This window comes from Dermacentor variabilis, chromosome 6 (genome assembly GCF_050947875.1).
Source record: "Dermacentor variabilis isolate Ectoservices chromosome 6, ASM5094787v1, whole genome shotgun sequence".
NCBI classification, from domain to species: domain Eukaryota; kingdom Metazoa; phylum Arthropoda; class Arachnida; order Ixodida; family Ixodidae; genus Dermacentor; species Dermacentor variabilis.
Window position 1 is genome coordinate 72,310,235 of NC_134573.1, and position 21,848 is coordinate 72,332,082.

General features: G+C 45.4%; 1 protein-coding gene across 1 annotated transcript in view; it reads left to right on the forward strand.

Moving 5' to 3' along the window:
- The window catches only part of LOC142584208 (uncharacterized), a 45,756-nt gene that overhangs the window by 15,042 nt on the left and 8,866 nt on the right, over positions 1 to 21,848 (forward strand). Inside the window, exons 2-5 of the mRNA XM_075694367.1 lie at positions 2,462 to 2,613; positions 6,574 to 6,641; positions 13,134 to 13,217; positions 16,785 to 16,925. Of these exons, the coding sequence (XP_075550482.1) occupies positions 2,462 to 2,613; positions 6,574 to 6,641; positions 13,134 to 13,217; positions 16,785 to 16,924 (444 nt within the window). The 3' untranslated portion in view covers position 16,925. The remainder of the gene's footprint in view (positions 1 to 2,461; positions 2,614 to 6,573; positions 6,642 to 13,133; positions 13,218 to 16,784; positions 16,926 to 21,848) is intronic.

Genomic DNA, 21,848 nt, shown 5'->3' on the forward strand with positions numbered 1-21,848 from the left:
TTATTTCCCTATTCTAACAGAAGTTCTCTATCATATACAGTATGCTCTCAAGCCAATACAAGCGTCAGTACAAGTGCGCAACTGAACGCAGTTTTATTCTACGCTTTTAACGCGAGTGAGCAAGATGTCAGAAGGGCCACACGGAAATTGCGATCGAGCCGATCGCGCTACCACTCGAATTGACCTGAATATATAAGATGATTCTTTCCCCATTCATGCGTCATTTTTGCCCTAACACGCTGCATAGCGGTCTTTTGAAACAATATTTCTGTTCGCGACACCGCCTTACCACACATCCTTTTAACACCTACGTTATGCAAACCAAATAAGATTAAAATGGGCTTACCTCATGAGCAAGTTGCGAGCACACGCAGACTGTTGAACACCCGTTGAGAGCAAGCAGGCTATCACGTGCCCAAGCGCATACGTGCAGCCAAACACAGGAAAATTTCTTCGATGCCGCAGCGTGCAGAGTCTTGTACACGAAGTGAAAGACATCCAGCGCAAATATCCCCGCGCGATGACGGCAAATGACGAGCGCACAATTGTACACCACACAGCGACAAATTCGGAGCTTTGCCAATTCGAACGTGCCGAGACCCAAGCAGCGTAACCATCCATCGTTTCTGTTCTTCGCTGCCGATGCGTCAATCACTCTTCCTTGGGGTCTTGCTCCACTCTTGGGTACAAATCAGGAGATATATACGGCAAATTAACAACTTTTACAACACGACACGATAAATGCCGGCTGACTACAAATGTGCAGCTTCGTCTACCACTCCTAACGGAAGCGAAGCGGGCGCTGCCCCCGGGTGCCGCACTCTGTGAGTGTGGAGAACAGCACAGAACCGGTTTCGTTATTGCATTTGTGCTCTAGTTAATGGAACTACAAAATAATTGCTTGACAAATAATTGAATTCTAAAAGAGGAGAACGCTTTCTCTTCCACAGTTTAGTGCGTTTTGTACAAAGGCAGAGAGAATGCAAGAAGCAGACTGGCAGTGAGATCAACCAAACCGTTTGCTACTGTGGATAGCAACCCCCTGCGCTGCAATAAAGTGCAAAACAGTGCACTGCAATGCGTCAATAAGCTCTAGTATAGTGATAATTCTGGCTGGTTTGTGCCTGTAATGAACGGGTAAATAATGAGTTGTGTCATAACATTTACCCATGGATAAACCACACGGAACGAATGGTGTTGCATTCTGGGTCAAAAAGAAATAAAGCTTGAATCGGTAAATTTCGGCACTGGGCATTCTTTCCTTCCGTGTTTTTTTTTCTTCTTTTTGACAGTACACACGGTACCAGCACGGTAGTAGGTCCTTCATCTTGAGTCACCTTGCAATAGTTTGCAGACATGTGGGTGCATGTTTGCGTTCTTTATTCCGCCGTACAAGAACGAACGCGCTTACCGGTCTTGTTTCAGGATGACACGCCAAATGCTTGCGATTACATCTTACCGCAAGAATTAACACATGAACATTGAAGATTATGCGTAATAAATTTGTCTCAAGGAATGGGCAGTTATTGACAGTGACGAGATGTTTTGTAAATATTATGTGAATGAGTTAAACCAACTACATTGCAGTTCAGCAATGCCCTTTTACATTTGGGTTAATTGCTTCCCGCATTCGAAAATTTCATCCGACCAATGTACTTGTATCTATAGGCCACCAGATCCCATCGAGACCATTTGTTGCTAAATTTAAAGGGAGTTACGGTCTTTATAAAATTCCCTGCGTTTCGTTACTGATTTATAGAACGCGAAATTTTTGGCGTAGAGCACCAATGTCATTCACAGTGCACCAGCACCTGAGTGCCGCAAGTTTGTTTACGTATGCACGTATGCCCACGGCTCTTCGTTCACTTAAACATATATGCTGTATTATTTACTACAAAGCGCTCAATTTGAGAAATTGCAAGAACACGCATATATTTGCGCATATTATCAGCGTTAGAAGGCCCGTATGCGCGGCAAGCTGCGAACGGAGTAGAAGATGCGTATATATATACTTACACGATCTGTTTTGCAGCTTTCGGTAGAAGGATAGTTCTCACATTTTGTACGTATCTTTATAATGCGTACAGTTTGCGTGTTCAATAAAATATTGTTACCTAAACTTTGTGAGTACGAGCGCTCATTCAGACAGCTTAAATTTTCTCACAATAATACGGATGTTCGGATAACAAAAATATAGAATTCTGGGCGCTTCGCGGAAAACAGTGTATAGCCGCCATATGGTTACAGTGAAATGTCCGTAAAGCTTGAAACGGAGTGCACTTTCCGTAAATTAACGGGAGCTTATGCCATATTTTTGATATATGACCTACTTTCCGTATCTTTACCTGCAATTCTCCGTATAATGACGGAAATCTTTTACAGTGTATGGCAGAACAACTTTGTTCAAGACAACTTTCTAGAATAAATAGACCAAACACACCTATCATGGTCTCGTACGCAGATATATGAAAACTTCCCATTCGCCGTGGCGGTATTGGATAGTGACAACGACCGCAAATACGAATGTCTGACGGCGAAGAGAATGTGGCTGGTACCCGAAGAAAAGAAGGGAGAATACATTTGGCTGCTCGGAGGACACGACGGCAAACTTAAGTGAGTGATCTGAGTTCCTGTAAAAGTAAGTATATGGGAATGAAAGAAGCAGGAATAGACAGAAAGACAAGGATGTTAGGCAGTTCTCAGACTGTCTGAATACCCTGTGCTGGGGAATAGGAATTAGGGGAATAAACGATGTTAGAAAAAAGACACTAAAAAAAACAAGACCAGAAAAAACGAAGGAAAGAGGAAAAGAGAATACGGCACTGGTTAAACTGTGTTTCTGAGACCAGTTTCCCACAAGAAGTGCAACAACGCTTTGAGAGCCTTCTGTGCTGAGGACGGTCTCAGGCAGCCTCCCAGGAACCTTTGCTGCGACAAAGGGCGTTTGCCAACAATATATAACAATCTTGTAAAATATTTCCTAGGCGCACGACGCAGATAAGGTGGGGCATTCTTTGCTCGCGCCCACCGTTTTTGCACGTAGGCCTGTAGGCCATTCCGATCCGAATTGAGAAAGTATTCGCGAAGCCCATGCCAAACCACAAGTGGCACAGAAGCTTCTCCTCAGCTCTACAATGTCCTGACAGAAGACATAGCCGTAGATATGAATCAAGGTGGTTGTTGTGGGAAGTGACGTTTGCATGACCGATGCAACTACGGCACAACCTCAACAGGATATATACCTTCGTTTGTTAATTCCTTTGCTTCTTCAACATGCCTTTGATTATACTTCATTTCGAAATAAATACATTATAATAATTTTCGACGTTTTCCTGTAGAATGTTATTATGATCATACGCACATTGCGAGTACATGGTGATGTAAGACTTTTTTGTAAGTCTTTTTGTAAGGCTTTCTACGAACCTGTGCGGAGTAAATCTATCTGCAGTCGCTTCTCGGTAGAACGCTTCTATCTGTGCTCTCTAGTTTCTGGCACATTCTTCGGAATTTGCTCGTGCCTCGGCTCGCGCTCTTGTGGGCATGGACGCGGAGCCTTCCAGAGGCCCTCCTGGCCACAGGTCATCAGTGCCGTCCTTCGCGAGGAAGAGAGGAAGCGTGCTCAATGACACCGATGACATTCAGCTGTACTTCGTGTCGGATGAAGCCTCATCGGATGATAGCTTCATCACTGTCCGCCGAAAGAGGGCCAAAGGAGGACTGCCAACCCGAATACGTCAACGCAAGCGAGCACGGCGACTCTGAAGTCAAGGCCTGAACGCTGGCCTCACGCCATCGTGTTCATACCCGAGGAACTCTCAAGCAACCTCCGACTCCTGAACAGGCAAGAACTGTCTGTTTTCTTGGAAGGGGTCGCGCTGAATGAAATTACGGACATTCGGATAAATACACGAAAAAATGTCCTTGCAATCGATGTTTCCAACAGGAGTGTGCTCGAAAAACTGAAGCAAATCTCGGAGCTAGGGCGCCTGAAAGTGCGTTCTTATATCCCGATAGGTGAAGCATCCACAGCAGGTGTAATTTATGATATTGGTGTCGCCATTCCCAACGCGGACTTGCCTATCATCGTCAAACCAGCAAGTGGGGGTGTTGTCATCACATGTGTGAGCCGCCTTGAAACTTCGCGCTGCGTCTAACTGATTTTCAAGGGAGATTGCCTACCATCTCACTTCAAAGTCGGTCAGTTCCGACACGCTGTTCGGCCCTTCGTACAAGAGCATCTTCAATACCATCAGTGCTTTAGGCTTCGACATGTCGAGGGGGTCTGTCCAAACTCGTTACTGTGTTCCCGGTGTGCTGAACCTCACGTGGAGGACACGTGCCGGGCTATTGTCCTAAAGTGCGGCAACTGTAATGGTTGTCATGCTGCCTCGTCTAGGGACTATCCTCGCATCAAAAAAGAGGTCGCCGTTCTCAAGCAAATGGTTCTGGACAATTCGACACACAGGGAGGCAGCTGAAACGATCCGACATTGGCGTAACTGAACCTCCTCAAAAAAGGCAGAGACACAAAAGAAGAGGGGCCCTTCCATGGTTGCACCCAGATTATCCAATCAGGCCAAAAAAAAAAGGGGGGGGCTGCACAGCGCAAGAAAGTCTGTTGAAAGGAATCTTTCTCAGGAAGAATAGCCTGTGGTTCCGAGGCAGCAACTTCACAGAATACCACAGATTGTCAAGCCCGCTTTTGAGCCTATCCCTGCTGCTGATGACACGCCTAAAGCATATCGTCTATTCAATTCAACGCTGCGTCTCCTTATAGATGCCATTCGAGTGATTCTGTCGAAGTTTGTAACCACGTCTGTTCGAAGTGCACTGCAAGTACTGGACGCCTTAAGCGCAGTGCTTGAGTCTAACGAATAGAGACATCGCCAACCATCGCGCATCCTTTCGAGAAGTCAAGGCAACGTCAGTTATTCAGAAAAGGGGACTAAAGCCACGCCTTTCAGACTTTCGTCAGTATATATTGTAAGGAAGGTGACAAACGTGCGCAGTCATCAGCATCGGCAGCATCAAACGCGCAGGCGAGACTCGAGCTCACGAACTGCTTGGTGCATCCTGGAACCAGCGGTCTCTATGAACCCCAATAATTCTCCTTTATAAGTGGTGCAGCCGTGCGGGGTAACGTTCCATTCTACCATCCTGGAACTCCGTTCTCGGACGCTACTCTCCGCCATGCCGGACGCCGACCAGCAGACTCCTCCATCGCCACTCGTCCCTTGCACTGGCACCGTTCGCCAGCGGGGACCTCCTATCGTCAGGGGAACCGACGACAACGACGTTGGAGAGTGGCTGTCGAAGACCTTGACTGAGAAAGGAAGACCTTGACTGAGAAAGGAAGACCTTGACTGAGAAAGGACACCAGGTGACGTTTCAGTGACTTCCAAGTCACTGCGGCGTCATAGGCAACGAACACGCCGATAGCGCTGCTCGGTCGGCTCTGCAAGGCGACTAAGAGGACCCGATATCATTATCAAGGAGGGATACCACTAGAGAACTTTGAATGCTCAGCCGTGATATCACGTTCTCCTTGAGGAACGCAGGAAGTTTTCCCAACAACCGGCTGCGCAACCTGGACTCTTCTCAACGCATCTGCATCCCATCTGGACTTTGCCGTCGCGAAGCTACCCTGCTTTGTCGAATATGGCTAGCGGTGTCGTTCAGCAAGTCTTTTGCTTTCCGAATCGGATGGCCCGACAATGCCTCGTTTGATGACTGTGGTAACTAGGAGACTCTTCAACACCTTCTCTGTGACTGTCCTCACTACAATTTACAGAAACGATCGCTCGAGATCGTGAAAGCGCTCTTTGACTGAGAAGCTCTAACAGAGGGACTCATTTTAACATACCGTCATCACAAGCCATCGCAGCAGAGGGCGACGAGGGCAGCGTTGCAGTTTTTAAGGGCAACAGAATTGGACAAGCGGCTGTTGCCTGCACAGATGTCTATAGTGCCGCAAGTGTTACTGTGCTGTGTGGGGCAGTATGTGGTGACAGCGACCGACTGTGATTCTGTGTCTATGCTTCTTTCTTTCTTTATCCCTACTTTCTTATCACTTTACCTCCCCCTACCCTCTTTCCCCAGCGTAGTGTAGCAACCCGGATCTTCCCCACTGGTTAACCTCCCTAAATTTCCCTTTTCCCCTGTCTCTCTCTCTCTCTACTTGCAGTCAATGCATGCGGTAGTGATGTTTCCAATCTGTAAATTTGATTCGAGAGTCCATGCATTTCTTAAACGCCGCTTCCCATTGTGTTATTTCCTTAGATGAGAACAAAATGGCTGTGGCTCCAAGCGTCTGCAATACGTGCAGGTTGTTTCTTTTTTATAATGCTCCCTGTCATACCACTCCAGTATTATGCTCGAAGGTAAAGTTCGATTATAGGAAGATTGGAGTTGGTATTCCAAGAATGCGATTTGGAATATAGTACCGCCACATGGAAGAACTTATTCTGCTAATAAAGCGCAAATATTTACCTTTTTGTAATGGTTGTTTTATTCATTTTTCTATTGTTTACAATATAAATGTACATACGTTTCTTCTTATTGTTTCTTTTTGCAGAAAAACGGTTAGCTTCTACATATTCGAAGGAAGCAGCCCTGACACAACCCGCTTCACAGTGGGCTCTGGTAAGGACCTAGTCGTTGCATACCTCTAATGCGATTGTTAACCATAGGGCAGTTAACGCCCTTTGCTGCGCCTAAGTGCGTGTCTGTCTATCTGTTTGTTATTTGGCTTTTTTTTGTTGAGCGATATTCTTGGAAAACTGTCTCTGGTCGATTGCGCAACGCGTAGGGCTGCTGTGCTGAGAGACTATGGTTGGAAACCATTCTTCCGTCCAACTTATTTGACTGAGTACATGGCACAGTGAACCTATGTTTCGCTCTTAAACCTACGTCTTGGACGTCGACATGGCGAACTGAGGCTGCGGTATGGGCTATATATACGCTCTTCAGTCATTCTCTTTCACGCTGGCTGGGATCACTGCATATGTGCCATTCTGTTTGTGCTGCTCTTCAATGGACCTCTCTGAAAACGATTTGGGTCCCTGGCTATGTGCCAGTACGTAGGTTCCGCTCTCCAATTGATATGTTTGACGAAAAGTCGGTAAACATAGGTAATTGCCACTAGTATAGTGCCGCGCTATCATCGCACAAAAAATATTCAGCGATGCTTACATTAATTTCTAATGCAAAATTGGTGAGCGGTTCGTTAGTTGTTTTCATTTCGCTATATATTGAGGCATCGTATTGATCACCATGTCGACTGGCAGCACCACTAGGCGTGGTGCTATATCGGAACCGGCTACACATTTACCGCTTCCCGGCAACTGCTGCTTACGCAAACGTTGTCTTTACCAGAAAACGTCGGCAGTGACCGCTGTGCGCGAAGTCGACCGTTCTGGTTCTTTATTTCCTTTCAGTCGGACGGCCGGCGTTGCGGATGCGTGGTCGTTATTTCCATCTGTTGGTACTTCAAGCTGACGTCTTCCGCTTTCCTTCTTACGCTCTCTTCGCTATCGCAGTCTTTCATCCCCCACTCCGCTCCGCCTTCGCTCTTTCATTATTCGCTGTGCTCGGTCACTCGGTTACGCCGAGGCAGGGCCAGGGAGGTCGAGGTGCGGCGACGCTCAACCAAGGAACGGGCGCCAAAATAGTGCGCTCTAAGAATGTCCTTTTAATTTCGTAGATGCTGGGCGGAATCTTGTCCGAGCTGAGTGGGGACTTTATGACTACGCCGATAGACGACGCAGCGTGCGTAGCGTGAACGAGCGTGCTGCAGTAGCAATGCAGCGGTAGAGGAGTCCAGCTCCATTCCGACCAGCCAATTGCGAGATGAGTCATTCTACGAACCACATGTACAAATATATAAATAAACGTTGGAACTTCTCCCCTACTGGGCAGACCTTAACCCGCTTGAAACTGGTGCCTCAGGGCTAGCAGCCAAACGCTTTAGCATGTTGCACCACGATAACACTGGGGATGTGCCGTTCTTCAATGCATCATCATCATCATCATCAGCCTGGTTACGCCCACTGCAGGGCAAAGGCCTCTCCCATACTTCTCCAACAACCCCGATCATGTACTAATTGTGGCCATGCCGCCCCTGCAAACTTCTTAATCTCATCCGCCCACCTAACGTTCTGCCGCCCCCTGCTGCGCTTCCCTTCCCTTGGGATCCAGTCCGTAATCCTTAATGACCATCGGTTATCTTCCCTCCTCATTACATGTCCTGCCCATGCCCATTCCTTTTTCTTGATTTCAACTAAGGTGTCATTAACTCGCGTTTGTTCCCTCACCCAATCTACTCTTTTCTTATCCCTTAACGTTACACTTATCATTCTTCAGTTGCAGCGTGGCGTAGAGGTAGAACACCCGCCTCGCGTGCCAGAGGTCCGTGGTTCGAATCCCGGTGCCGGCAATTTTCCACCGGATTAAAAAAAATCCGCATGTTGATAAAATTGCACAAACAGGCCTGGAGTGTGGCCTGATCCCGGTGACCAGAACCGGTAACGCACTCCCTCGCCAGAGTAGGATTGGCCACCCTGGTGCAAGTACTTGGCACAACCTCCTATTGAACACAACAATCAATTTTTCAATGCAACTCTCGTCAAATTGGGACGCTGAGGCTGGGCGGTCAGAGAGCGAACAATTTTGAGCGTTCGCACGCACGTTCACCACACGCGCACTTGATAGCGCCACAATCTATCGCAGGGTGTCAAGAAAAAGGTAGCTGGATAGAATTCCCGGGTGTTGCATTTTGCGTTCTTTCTCAGCGCATGCAGCAGCGAAACATTCCTTTTGGAGGCGACGAATGGGCTTCGCCCTGATGCCGCTAGATAAAGCAGAGCGTTGATAGGGAAGACCAGGAGAGGACTCCCGCTGCGGTGTAAAGGTTTCACACCTGAGAGTTTCGAAGGTGGCAATACCTTGCGTCACTATATTGATTCATTGATAAGCGCACTGCCATTGAAAGTGACAGTGAAATGGGTTCTGCAGAATTTTTTCTGTAGGGTCCAAGTGCGCGAAATTCTGAACAACATAAAACACTTTTCTCGTGCCATCTGTTGAAAAAGAGACCAGTGCAGCCTCCCTAGAAGAATAAAAGAAGTGGTCCAAGGGAACCGTTTACAGCTACGTTATTAGAAAAATTCCTCCCTCTTTGATGCATTTAGAAAGTTTCAGAAGAATAGAGCAAGTGACCGCGACAAAATAGGTAAGCACAATGCAGATGTTGTCAGTACATGATCAGTATTTTCGTGTACTAATGAAACATGGATACATGAGCGCTAAACGTAACGCTTTATTTGAAATCGTGAAATCTAGGCATGAGTTATCCTTGTTCAATAGTCTAGCTTGTAGCGAAGGCGATTTTTGACGAGACGCTACTTGGCGGTACTTAATCGTTTTTTTATGATGTTCGTATAAGACACGGTGTACTTCTTAATTTCCCCGGTGCTTTTATTAGTCCACTCTAGCACACGTGTCGTGGTGACACCTCCTGGTTTGTTGTGGCCTTGTTCACATCAATACCACATTGCGGGCTTCGTAGAACGACTTGTATACATCTTAGGTTTTCTCAGCAGCAAAAATGCTGGTGATTGTGCACTCGTAATTCCCCTAATTGTATGACGAAGACCACGTCACCCTAAGCACACAAAATTATAACCCCATTGTGAGATCGAGGTGTGTTGGGAGTAATTTTGCCGTCCGCTCAGTCAAGAAGCAGCTCATGATTGCGAAAAAGTTAGCATGTTAGCATGTGGTTGCGCCAGTATAGTGAAAGTGAATGTCATTGTAATCTGTGACAATTTAAGCATTTAGGAGTGGGCAAAAAAGCGATTGCGTCTGACCAGTCTCTTCTATGGAGCTAAACATTTATTGTAATAATGGGAAACATTTCTGATGAGTTCAGCCCAGTTTTCTGTAAAGATTATTTCGAAAGAATCTGACCGTTTTCATTGGCGAATCCCGAAGGTAGTACATACTAAATGTGTGGGCTGATCCGGAAGGTATGTAAATGTAATAATGTGGGCCATTCATACGGTTGCTAGCCACGCTATGTTTAGCGGGACAGTCCCGACATTTTAGTTATTCTAATGAGTCTTGAGGGGACCTAGTTGGAACGGCCAAATATCCCGATTTCCTTTTTTCTCTGCTAGATAGCAATCAATAAATCAGATTTCATTCTCAAAATACCTCATAGCTTGTCTGAACATTCTTCTCCCCCCTTTCGTCTCCTGTTGCATTCTCGTAAGCATAAAGGCGCTTTCGTTATGTAATGCTCTAGTTGCATCACCGGCACTAATCGTTCCCAATACCTCTATTGTACTCACAGCCTGTTCGCCCAAGAGCTATACTGGGGCGCTATAACGTAAAGCTATTCCAAACTTTTCTATTGCGATTGTGTAATAAGCCATCTGCGATTGGTCAAAACCTTTATTCAACCACCCCTACCTCGGCTGTCTGTCACGCAACGTTACAAAAACCGTGATAGCTCCCCATCCGATGTAACGCGTACACACTGATTATGCATCACTGCACCGAACAAAAAAAGAAACATAGTTATTTGTGATTCGACGCCTTTTAGCCATTAACTTTCGGCTATTGGTCGAAACATTTAGGGCCGCACCTACTTCACCTGCCTCTCACGCGATGCCACAAAACCGCAAGAACTCACCGCGTCAAAGTGACGTGTACGCGTTAAAAATGCATTAATATGCCGCACAAGATTGACTTTTTTCCTGAATAGCCGTAGGTTGCCCCTTTCCAGAAGGAATGACAGATGGCTGCGGCCGATCACTCAGGTACTGGCTACTCGCTCCTGCCGGAGAGCATGGGTTTATTTCCGCACAATAAAACCTTTTCCGTCGCCATGTAACGTTTTCAAGCACTTTCGACACCTTTACAACCTCGTTCTGCCATCTCGTCTTTACCGTTTTAGCGATATTCTTAGCTTTCCGTTGCATGCCGCCGCGATTTTCGCCCAGCGAACTCAAGTCAAGTAAGGGAAAGCGAACCAATCACATACGCCGGCACCACCCTGTTTAACCGGTTATCGATTTTCACTGCACTGGCTTGGCCCCATCGAATTCCTCTGTACTTGAGCGCGCTCCTCACGTCTTGTCAGCTTATTAGATAAGGCAAGCCACTCATTCTAGGCAATGTGATTCGCTTTTAAACCAAACAAAACTGACCTCCTATAAACGAGGAGGGCGTTTTTGATTGGTCAGTTCAGATAACCCTGCGGGTCCCCGCCCGATGCTGGCTTCGGCGGTTAGGCATATTTGACGTTAGGAGATTTGACTAAAAACATATTGGAATAATTTTACGGTACAGGGTCCCTGTACATTTCTTGTTCGAAAATACGACGCGTCAGGGCTATATAAATTTTGAATTTTTTTTTGCACCCACAGATTGTAGCACCAGGCATTGAAAGAGTCAGTCGTCGCGACTCCTGCCCCTCCCCACTTTTTCTTCCGATTTCTTCCGCTCGACCTTTGACTGTAGGGGCGACGTACCCAAAGCTGGGTATGTTGACGCGACAGTTGACTGACGACTGGCAATTCTCACGGCAACTAGACGTGTGGTGCGCATGCGCAGGATATTAATATGGGCCGATCCTGAAGGTAGCGCTATCCAAAGAGCTTGTTCCGGTATCAATAAACGTCTCTGACGCGCACGTTCGTATGTGGCTCTGGGTATTAAGCATTGCGTATCTGCTGCAGGGGGTCACCGGCTGCCATTTTTCAACGAATCTTCCTGACGCCAACTTTGTTAATGTGGTGCGTCCCTGTGGGTATGTGCCGCTAGTTATGCGCTATATTTCAGTGAACCTCTCGGCCACCAATACGGATGTGTGCCACTCGGAACACAAAGTGTTTGGCTCAAGGTATTGGTTACTGCGCACTTGCCGCAGTGGTCGTTGGGTATGCGCACTTTTCAATGAGCTATTGGACACGAACTTGGGTGAATATTGCTCTTCACTGGGCCTTAGTTTCAAACAAGACATAGAAGCGTTAGCCGCTCGCTGCAGAAAAGTTGTGTTGCTCATCATAACCATTGCCCATGAGGCCAAGCTTGATACCCATTACGTAGATGTCGACTGTTTTCTAAAATGAATGAAATGCATAGCAAAACAGTAAACCTTAGAACATCAAGGAAGCATAAATATATGTGATATGAAAGAAACAGGTCAAGAGCGAATAAAAAATATCTACTTATATAGTCAGCATCAAGTTCGAGCTTACATATTAGTGTATTAACATGAATACATGATAACACACTAAGCCCCGTTATTTGCAAATAAAAGTGTCCTGGCAGCCTTTGGATCTCAACATACCCTCCAAAAATATTGCGAAACAGCGAAGCAACCTCATGCGGAAACATACTGGCTATGACATTGCGCTGCTGCGCGTGAAGTCGTGAATTGGCTACCAGTCACGGAGGTCAGCTTTCCGCGAGATAGAAATGCCAAAAGACACACGGTTTCAGATTAAGGTGGAGGTTCAAGTTAGACACAATATACTAGGACTTTACATGCCTCATAAGAAGATCGTGGAATAGGCTTGCGAAACGACATAAATTATACATATTTGATACATAAAGCACCAAATCAACTTGAAGTGCATGGAAATCAATAACTAAGGAAAGCATATGTTAACGGCTATAACCTCAACATTTACTAAAGAATCGTTTTGACGAATTACTCGATATGGTTTATGAATTTCATTCCGCATCCTTACTCGTACGTCGATGAAGACCTTCCTTTTTTTCATGCAGAACATGTGCGGAACACCGCCATTAATATTTTATTGATGGGGTGCGAATAGAAACTTCCACTGCAGCTTAAAGAAACAGTACCGCTTAATTTTGCGGTTTCCTATTAACCATTATGGGGTCTTTGTCACATGCGCCAAGATATGTACAGAAGCGCTTGTTTACATCTTAGCTAGCTAACTGGGCAGTACTTTAACACTTCATTTCTCCACTAGAAATATCATATAAACATTTTGTTTGCTTTCCCAAACAGATTTGCATCCAGCCCCAGAGGGCACTGTATATAATGAGTGCATGTACTTCAGTGAAATACATCTGCCCGACATGTCCTCTTTTCTTCAGAAGACTCACCATCTCATGAGGCAAAGTTCTACTACACCGACTACGAGAACTGCGCTGTCCTCGACGTTCCATACAACGGACGCCGTGAGTACAATGAAAACAATTTCAATTTTCAGCAGACTTCTCAGGTTTCAAGTTCTGTAGTAGAATGACTCCTACATACAAACAAGGCGTAGGGTTGCCTGGTAGTTGGAGAAGATGTGGTGAAAAGTGGATGAAAAAGCCTTCCTTATCCACGAAATCCCTATGCCCCACATGTAATATTTCCATTAGGAGTAACGGGGATCCCCTGTAAAAACCGAATGTATCCCCATTATCAAAAAAAGGCATGCATAGCCGTAAAGGCATGTATAGTTGTATAAACAGCATTTACTCGTGGTGTTCCGCAACATTGTTGCAAATAACCTCAAATTCCAGTTAATGTCCCATCTCATCGCGACATCCATTATATAAGCATATGGGGATCAATTGCAAAATGCACGCGTTCCTATATACAATGTAAAGGAAGGGTGTTTACAAGTCCCAAAGGTTATGTGAGACCGTAAAGGGGCTGGTAATTGGATCTTCAAGCGTTTAAATACCATATTCGGAGATGCCCCATATTATATATGGCAATATACGCGTTGTATAAGACACAGACGCGGGACCTGTTTCACAGCACTTTCCTAGAGGCATTCACATGTCTTATGTGCAAAAAGCGACCAAAATTCTGGTTGAGACGCGGGTCCAGCTGCGAATAAGGAGAATGAAATATTTTCTTCAAGAAATGGCTCGCATTTTTTGACACGCCGGCCCCAACGTGTCAGAAGAGACGAAAGTCCTCGTCTTGAAGCGGTGTGTGTGAAAGTAGCTCTTGGGAATTGTTCGCAACACACTCAAAACAATCGCTAAATCTTCAGCGGAAGCGACGGACACCGAAAATACGCTGCACTTGCCGACGAGACACTATAATAATGAAAAGCTTAAACCGTAGTAGGCAGAGGAATCATAAGGCTCGGACGAGCTTCGAGAGCCCATCGGGGTCATTGTGCAAGAAGACCTTCGGGTGATGCTCTTTTGCCGCAGCGGCATGTGGGCTTAATTGCATACGTCTTTCACGAAGAAATCCAGCAGTGACTAGAAGTTTCTCAACCACCGAAGGCTTAGCTGCAAACAATAGGATGCGCCGCTGCCACTGGTCACCCTATTAGGACTCCGTGCCCATCGCCAGCGCCCCACAACGCCGCCACTCCATCATTTGCTGCTGCCGGAGCTAATCCGTTCACCTTTAACCACCCTGCGCGACACCTCAAGAAATGCACTCACATCAGAACGGCAAACTCGCTACGTACGTAGCCGATGTTCATACACCACATCAGATTTCCAGGCTTCGCCGACTACCTCGTAGAGACACAGAGGAAACTTCCACAACCTTCCCCTTCATCGTCACCACGCCGACGCCTCTCGTGCGAATGCCAATCGCACCGAAAGTTGGAAGATTTAGTATGCATTAAGTGTAACGAATGTTACACATAGCATGATAAAAAAGAACAATGCGCCAATATATCGAGAAAACGACAGCACAAACACTGCAGCCTTTGCTTTTTTCTCTACTTCTCTCACTGTCATTTTTTCAAAACTGCTTGAACTTTCGCAAATATACATTGGCAATAACCATTCCTAGTCAACTAACCCTCATCTGGTAAACTGAATGCATCAGCCAATGGAGGGGCAGTTGCTGCTAGTAGAGAAAAAACGAAGATTCCCCACTTCGGACTAACACACCGAAAGAACTATCTCGACGACATAGCAACGTCGCTGCCACCGAGACAAAGCCTCGAAGCCAAGAAAACGGCACCTAAAGAAGATGTGACATGACAGCAGTGGGACGATGCCACGCAGCTTTGATTCGCCGCCATGACATAACTACACTAAGTGAAAGAGGCAGCAACCTCAACATTTTTATCGACGGCGACATAGTTACCGCTCTAGTCCACACAAATGTTCCCTATATCATAGGGGGAAAGTCCGCAGCCATGTTGGGCGAACTAATACTACGTTTGAAAACACGGAAATTTGGAGAGCAGGTGCTCACCTAACAAAGCTGCCTGAAATCTTCACACAGCCATACCCTGCGAACTTTGTAATCCTGCAACATGTCTAGCGAGGCGTATACCGGGGAATAAATTTCCTAAGTGATCACGGCGCTGTATTTTTACAAGAAACCCAAGTCAATATTGCTGTCTACGGAGAAAGGAAGATATGCTAACGGATAGGACAGTCAGCTACTTTCCCTTGTATGTACTGGAAAACCAAGGCAGCATCCCACAATACTCCAGCGTCATCAGTTCCTTCGTCACCGAAGCAACCGCAAACTTAGAAGGTGTCGTCGAGGTGGACCGAAATCTGCTGTCGGAACGTTAAAATTGCATCGCAACGGCACTCGCTCAATTGCATGTAGGACAAATGAAAGTAATGTGGCAGTGATGAATAAATTTCCCGCGACATTTGATCCCCGCATGAGATTTCGGTTACCGACTACAGAGCTCGCAAGTATCGTTGTGTTGAAGTGTTACTTGTTTTTCTGAGCATGATATAGCCCAATAAGGAGTAACGATACAAGCAGTTTCATTACCGTCTGGTTATTTACTGCAACTACAGAGTGGCGTAATGAATATTTCTTTCGATGTCCTCCCTCATGACTTTGTCTTGTGATACACTGTATTTTCCTCTAAGAACTTGTCTCTTTCGGAAAATTTTTACTGAATACCATTTCAAACAAATTCGGAGGGCTACAATAATGCCTGTCTCGCTGTTTGTTTGGCTACTATTGATTACATCAAGGCTCCATATTCCTGTAAAATTCTGTCTCCTGCACAGTTAAAAACTAGAGCCAAACAACGTCTGCAGCGTTTCCTCCTTCTACTTTGCCTCGTAGATTTTGTAATTTATTTTCAAGAAACTCTCTTTGGACTTGACCATGTAAAAAGACAAATATTTGGTTTCCCAAAAGGCATTCTTTTCCTTGTTTAATTTACCCTGACTCGCCCCGTAATCAAAGAGCAACTGCCTCTAGTTCCGACACGACGAGCAACGGCATGTGAATGTAGAACCCTGGATCCTTGATATGAATATCTCACGTCTAAATGTTATGGTAGTTGAGACGAATATGCCGTATCTCTATTTCCTATTCTTTTTGCTGCCCTCTATGATCAGTCAAGGAATGATCCTGAAAACATCGAGTGGTTGCGCTCAAACAGCTACCGCTATAACATGTACACACCGTATGAATAGAAATTGTTGAAATGTAAGTTCTCAGAGTATCAAGCGCGTGTTTTTGGAACTTTGTTAGCAGATATTCATGTCTCATGTCTAAGTGAGCGTTCTGTGCATAATTATAAAGGGGTATATGTATGGGCCAGCTGGTACATTTTCAAAAATGTCGTGCAATCACAATGTTAGTGATTGTTGGTGTTTTCCGCCCATGCTCAAGGGTATGGCATGTGGCGTAACGCTTCCCTGTAATGTCAAATGTAAGTTAGCACTTGTACTCTCAGTGTCCTCTTGTACGTTCGATGTATTTCGCGCTAATTAAATCTTTTTATTTTGTGTGCATATCTTTCTGGATATTCGTCAGCTCAGATTGAAAACATAGACTTCTTTCTGTTGCAGAATGTATGTTGTGGACGAAAGAAACAAGCAAAGATTTGGTGCCCCAAAAATGCTTGGACGAGTTCATGAAGAATTGTGGCGTCGGCGCTCCACTTTACAACGGGGACCTTTGCAGCGAAGATGAAGTTGCCGAATGGTGATGTACGTTGAGCCGACCGATCATTTGCTACACTTTTTGCTACACTGACGGGCATTTAGGGCCAGATCCACTGTGATTGAGTCAGATACTTACCAGACAAATTTCTCAGTATGTTCTGATGATGACACGTTAACAAAGCACGCAGGTTTAAGCTAACCAGTTCACTGTACTCAGTACAAGGTATCGTTTGAAATACGGGTGAGAGCATCGAACAATTATTATGGAACAAAGTATGAATGGAAAAACGTCAGAAACTAATGGAATTTGTTATTGAGTACCATCAGAAGAGCCTTTATGTATGAGGCTGTTGTTCTTATTCTTAAAATAAAGCTGCTTTCTTATCCTATATTGAAAATATTAGCAATTTTTTTTCATATAACGTTGCATGTATGGAGCATTGTTTATGAAAATTCAATGTAGAATATTTGCGAGAACAATGGAGTTTTTTTGGATTCTGGGAATATTTCTCGGAGTCTAAATCACGGCAACATAGAAGCCAAAGTCTGCCCTTCTTATAGTAGGGCCGATAAGATGAAATTTATCGCATTTTTGCTCAAATATTAAGTTTGACTTTGCGCTCATGAAAAATAATAATTATAAAAATAATAGAAAAACATCACATTTCCTAAAAAGAGATATTGCTTTTAATGGCATAATTGGATATTTTTATTTATTTATTTATTTATTTACATTAGCCCTAAGGGACCTCATGCCAGGGTATTACATAGAGGGGGACACAAACATGAGATATACACAAGAAATAAAACTGCAGGAAATAAACACCCCCCCCCCCATACACAAGGAACATAAAATAAATAGATATGAACAGGGGCTACATGCAGTAATTCATGAAATCACAAGAACCTTTTTACACAAAATATTAATATGTATATATACCAATAAGTAATAACTGATATGCCACCACTAACCGTTTTCTTACGACAAGGTTTGGAAAGATGTTAAGTTAACTTTAGTAGCTATGCGTGATGGTAGGTTATTCCATTCTATTATTGTGCGAGGTACAAATGATTTTGCGTAGATCGGTGAGCGGCACGTTATGCGTTTTGCTTTGTTGGCGTGGTTTCGGCGCGGGAAGACTGCAGACGGTGGTAAAAAGAAGTCATCGTGAAGCGTGGAATGGTGATAAAGTTTATGAAATAAGGTTAGGCTAGCAAATTCGCGTCGACGTGATAGTGGTTCTCACTTGACACGTTGCTTTAACGATGTCACGCTGGTGAAGCGTGAATAATCGGAAAAGATGAAGCGAACGGCATGGTTTTGCTGAGATTAAATGTTGTTGATAATGTATGCTTTATCGGTATCCTGTATGGCAGAAGCATATTGAATTTTGAGGCGGATCAGCGTGATATAAGCAAGTTTGTTTTAAGTGTGAAGGTGGGTGCTTTATGTTACGCTTAAGAAGGCCGAGTGCTCGGTTAGATGATGCTAAGACGGTGTTAATTTGGTAGTGCCAAGTGAAATCAGACTGAAGATGAAAGCCAAGAAACTTGTAAGTTGGCGCGTGTTCTAAGATAGCATTATTGAGAAAGTAGGCAGTAGAAAGCATAGTGGAATGGTTGGTAAATGACATTAGCTTGGTTCTAGATGTACTTAAAGACATTAGCAACGAGGAGCACCAAGCTGTCACCGCGTCAAGATCAGCTTGCAGGGAAAGTCGGTCAGCGTCATTGCTAATATTACGATATATACCAAAATCATCTGCGAATAATCGAATTCGAGATGAGACACATTTGGGTAGATCATTATTAAATATTAAGAAAAGTAGGGGAACAAGTACGCTGCCCTGGGGGACTCCAGATGTTAAAGGAACAGAAGAAGAGGTACAACCATTAGCACAGGTGCATTGTTGTCTGTTGGAGAGGAAATCTTTAATCCATGCAAGAACGTTCGGGTGAATATTTAAGTGTGTTAATTTCATTAGAAGCCCGTGATAAGGAACGCGATCAAAAGTTTTAGAGAAGTTAAGAAACACTGCATCAACTTGGAATCTGTCGTTAAACGCGCAAAATATATCGTTAGTAAATCCGGAGAGTAGAGTGTCGCATGAACAACTCTTGCAAAACCGTGCTGGTACTCGAAGATGATATCATGGTCTTCTAGGTAGTTGATGACTTGTGCATATATGACGTGCTATATCTATATAGAATAATATATCATATATAATAATCTATATAGTGCAATATATATCTAGTATTCAAAATTACAAAATTCTCGCCCACGCCTCACAATCATACTTGATCATACTCCCTCTCAGGTCTAACACGTGAAGTCTAGCAATACTTTGCTGAATTGCGACAGATTCAGATGAATTGCTCGCAATCTTACTGCACATTTGCCAGCTCCTGATCCTCACAACTCGAGTATTGCCTAGAAATGTATAAGTTTTGGGAAGCTGGTGAATGACTGTGTATTAAGTGCGTGCACATGGCAAGCGTATGGGATGTACAGTTGCACAAGAGATACTTAAATGCTCACTACAAGCAGCAAGTTTAAAAAATTTAAGCTCTGCAAGCTGTAGATAAGATCGAAGGAACACGATGGCAGGTTCATCACACACACACGCACACACACACGCACACACACACACACACACACACACACACACACACACACACACACACACACACACACACACACACACACACACACACATATATATATATATATATATATAGATATATATACATATATATATATATATATATATATATATATATATATATATATATATATATATATATATATATATATATATATATATATATATATATATATATATATATATATATATATATATATTGTGACGAAGAAGATCGGCAGGCTGAAAAGCCCTGTTGCCATCGCGTGGCTCATAGCCGGTTCGTTCGCTGGCTACGCCCTACCTGCTGGTGCTGAGTTTGTCGCTGCTGCTCTACGAGTCGAATAAACCCTCCTTACAATTGGTGGAGCTGCCCGGTACAACCGGAATTCTGGAACTTCGTAATCAGACACTGCAGCCCGTCTTCATAATGCCGGAAGAAGGACCACCACAACCATAACCCGCTGCCCCGGTGACTACCGTGGTCGGCCCCGGCCCATTGCGTCCACGCGACCCACCTATCTTCAATGGTACCGAATACCATGACGTAGAAGACTGGCTCGCTGACACGACCGGGTGAGCATCCACAACCACTGGGACGACACCAAAAAACTGAATTACGTGTCGTTTTATTTGAGCGGTGTCGCCAGCCTGTGGCACCGCAACCACGAGCGTGATCTGACGACGTGGACGGCCTTCAAGACTAACGTGACAGAGGTATTTCGACGCCCCACGTTTCGCAAGCTTCGCGCCAAGCAACGTTTGCGTGGCCATGCGCAACAGAGTGGGGAGACATTTACCAGCTATATAGAAGATGTTGTCGACGTCTGCAACCGCGTCGACGTCACAATGGCTGATGCCGAGAAGATACGCCATATCTTAAAAGGCATTGAAGTCAACGCCTTCCAGATGCTGTTGGCCAAAAATCCGTCGACAGTCTCTGAACTTGTCAGTCTCTGTCAAAGCTTCCAAGAACCGCGCAAACAACACGTAGCCACCCGCCAATTTACACCTCAGGCCACTTCAATGTCGAGCTTGGCTGCTGCCCCGGATAACACTTGGCAGCTGCTACAGATCAAGGAGTTCGTCCGTGAAGAGGTGACTCGTCAGCTTTCCTTGATTCCACTTACACGCGGCCAGCGGAGTACTCCATTGGCGCCCGCTCTTCAATCTGTCATCAAGGAGCAGGCAGCCGACCACATTTCGCCTTCTCTTCAGCTGGCTCCGACGGCCGCTCCCCTGACGTACGCCGAAGTCGTGATGAGGCCTGCGCCAGATACCTACGGCCCCCTTCGCCCGCCTTCGACCTCAGGACCATTGGCGCACGGAAGACAACCTTCCGTTTTGTTTTTATTGTAGCCGTGCTGGACAAGTGGCACGTCACTGTCGCCTACTTACACCGAACGTGCCCAACAATGTGCGTCCATATGCGCCACGTTTACAGCAACGCCGCAACTATTCGGACACCTTTGATTCTCCTGCTGCCGTCGACACCGCATTCTCCGCCGCTCGCCGTTCACGTTCTCCTCGCCGCCGATCTCTTTCCCCCATGCACCGGTGGCAGAGCCCTTCGCGTCAGGAAAACTAAAAATCGCAGTTCAGGAGGCGAGAACTGCGGTGTCAGCGAAATGTTTAAGGCCTCATACTGCCCCGAAGAACGTTGTTGAAGTCGAAATAGAAGGAACATTGGCGCTAGCACTTGTGAACACAGGCGCTGCACTTTCAGCGATAGATGCCCGTATTTGCCGCAAGATAAGAAAAGTGACGACGCCGCTTTCTGGACTGTCTCTTCGAACTGCCAACGCGCAGCACGTCGAGTCATCCGGCACCTGCACTGCTCATGTCGTAATTCATGAAGTCCTCTATATCATAGAATTTATCGTGTTGTCATCATGTTCCCACGCCGTCATATTAGGTTGGTACTTTCTCTCCACACATCACGCGATCACTGACTGCCACCGCGCCGAAATCGAGCTCTTCCAGTTTTCGACCGATATTATCGCGGACCATAAGGACCATTTTCGCAATATCGCTGTTTCAAAAGACACCGTTATACCTGCCTGGTCTTCCACTCTTGTCAGTATCTCTTGTGACTCTGTAGATGACGGCACAGTACTCTTTGCTCCGTCTGAACTCTTAGTTCGCCGTCGTTCACTACTACTGCCGTTCGCCGTCCTCGAGTTCCAAGCAGGAGCCTCTCTCATATGCGTCTCAAACCCATCGCTGAACCAATTACTTTACGCCGCCGTGAAAGCCTTGGCAGAGCAGAGCCACTGACCTCATCTTCAATATTTGACACGATGGGCGACTGCACTTATCTTCCTGC